This window comes from Penaeus monodon, chromosome 19 (genome assembly GCF_015228065.2).
Source record: "Penaeus monodon isolate SGIC_2016 chromosome 19, NSTDA_Pmon_1, whole genome shotgun sequence".
NCBI classification, from domain to species: Eukaryota; Metazoa; Arthropoda; class Malacostraca; order Decapoda; family Penaeidae; genus Penaeus; species Penaeus monodon.
The window spans coordinates 20,727,077-20,727,778 of NC_051404.1; the positions used below are offsets into that span (position 1 = coordinate 20,727,077).

Below are 702 nucleotides of genomic sequence, written 5' to 3' on the forward strand. Positions count from 1 at the left end.
CCAGCTCATTAGTTTTTTTTCCTATCCAATTCAAAATATGCCATTAGAAATGCAACACCGATCCGCACAAAACGAGCAATCCTTTTTCATTTTCATCCTAGTTTATATTTGGTGAAAATTTACATTCAGATTTTATTGTAGCTAATTTTTCCCTACGTATAATGATAAAATGGACGGTTTAATACAGAAGGAATAAATCGAGAAAACGGCTGATTGGAAGGCTTGTCACTCCCCTATTAGAAGTCAAAAATAATTCCCATGAAAATGCTCATTATTGTTACGTGCAAGAAAACGTGTTAGAAGCTTTCCTCTCCAGATCTTTCTCGACGTCCACCCCCACCCCTATCCCCGGTCTTCTTAACATTTAGATATTAAGAATGCCACAGACTGAAGTTGCTTATCTTCCATCATTTACAAAGTGCCGTTTTCTTTGCCTCTCTTCCCCAGCCAAAGAAAGTAGATGACGGGCTTTCTGACGGTGAACATTGTACTCATGAGGTGGTGCCAGAGGACCGGTTGCGCTGCGGAGTCTGGGGAAGGTGAAATCCACGAGAGCTTGTTCGAGGGAGAGGTAAGAGAGACCTGCTCTCCTTGCGTCGGGGATAAACTCTTGGACGGGAGAGGACATTATGTGTTCTGTAAGGGATCGGGTAACTCGTTCTTTTACTACAGGTAGATATATTCCAATGTCGAAATATGTAT

General features: G+C 41.7%; 1 protein-coding gene across 1 annotated transcript in view; it reads left to right on the plus strand.

The window, feature by feature from the left end:
• The window catches only part of LOC119585133, an 18,564-nt gene that overhangs the window by 15,962 nt on the left and 1,900 nt on the right, over positions 1-702 (plus strand). The window contains exon 18 of the mRNA XM_037933763.1: positions 448-571. Within this exon, the coding sequence (XP_037789691.1) occupies positions 448-543 (96 nt within the window). The 3' untranslated portion in view covers positions 544-571. The remainder of the gene's footprint in view (positions 1-447; positions 572-702) is intronic.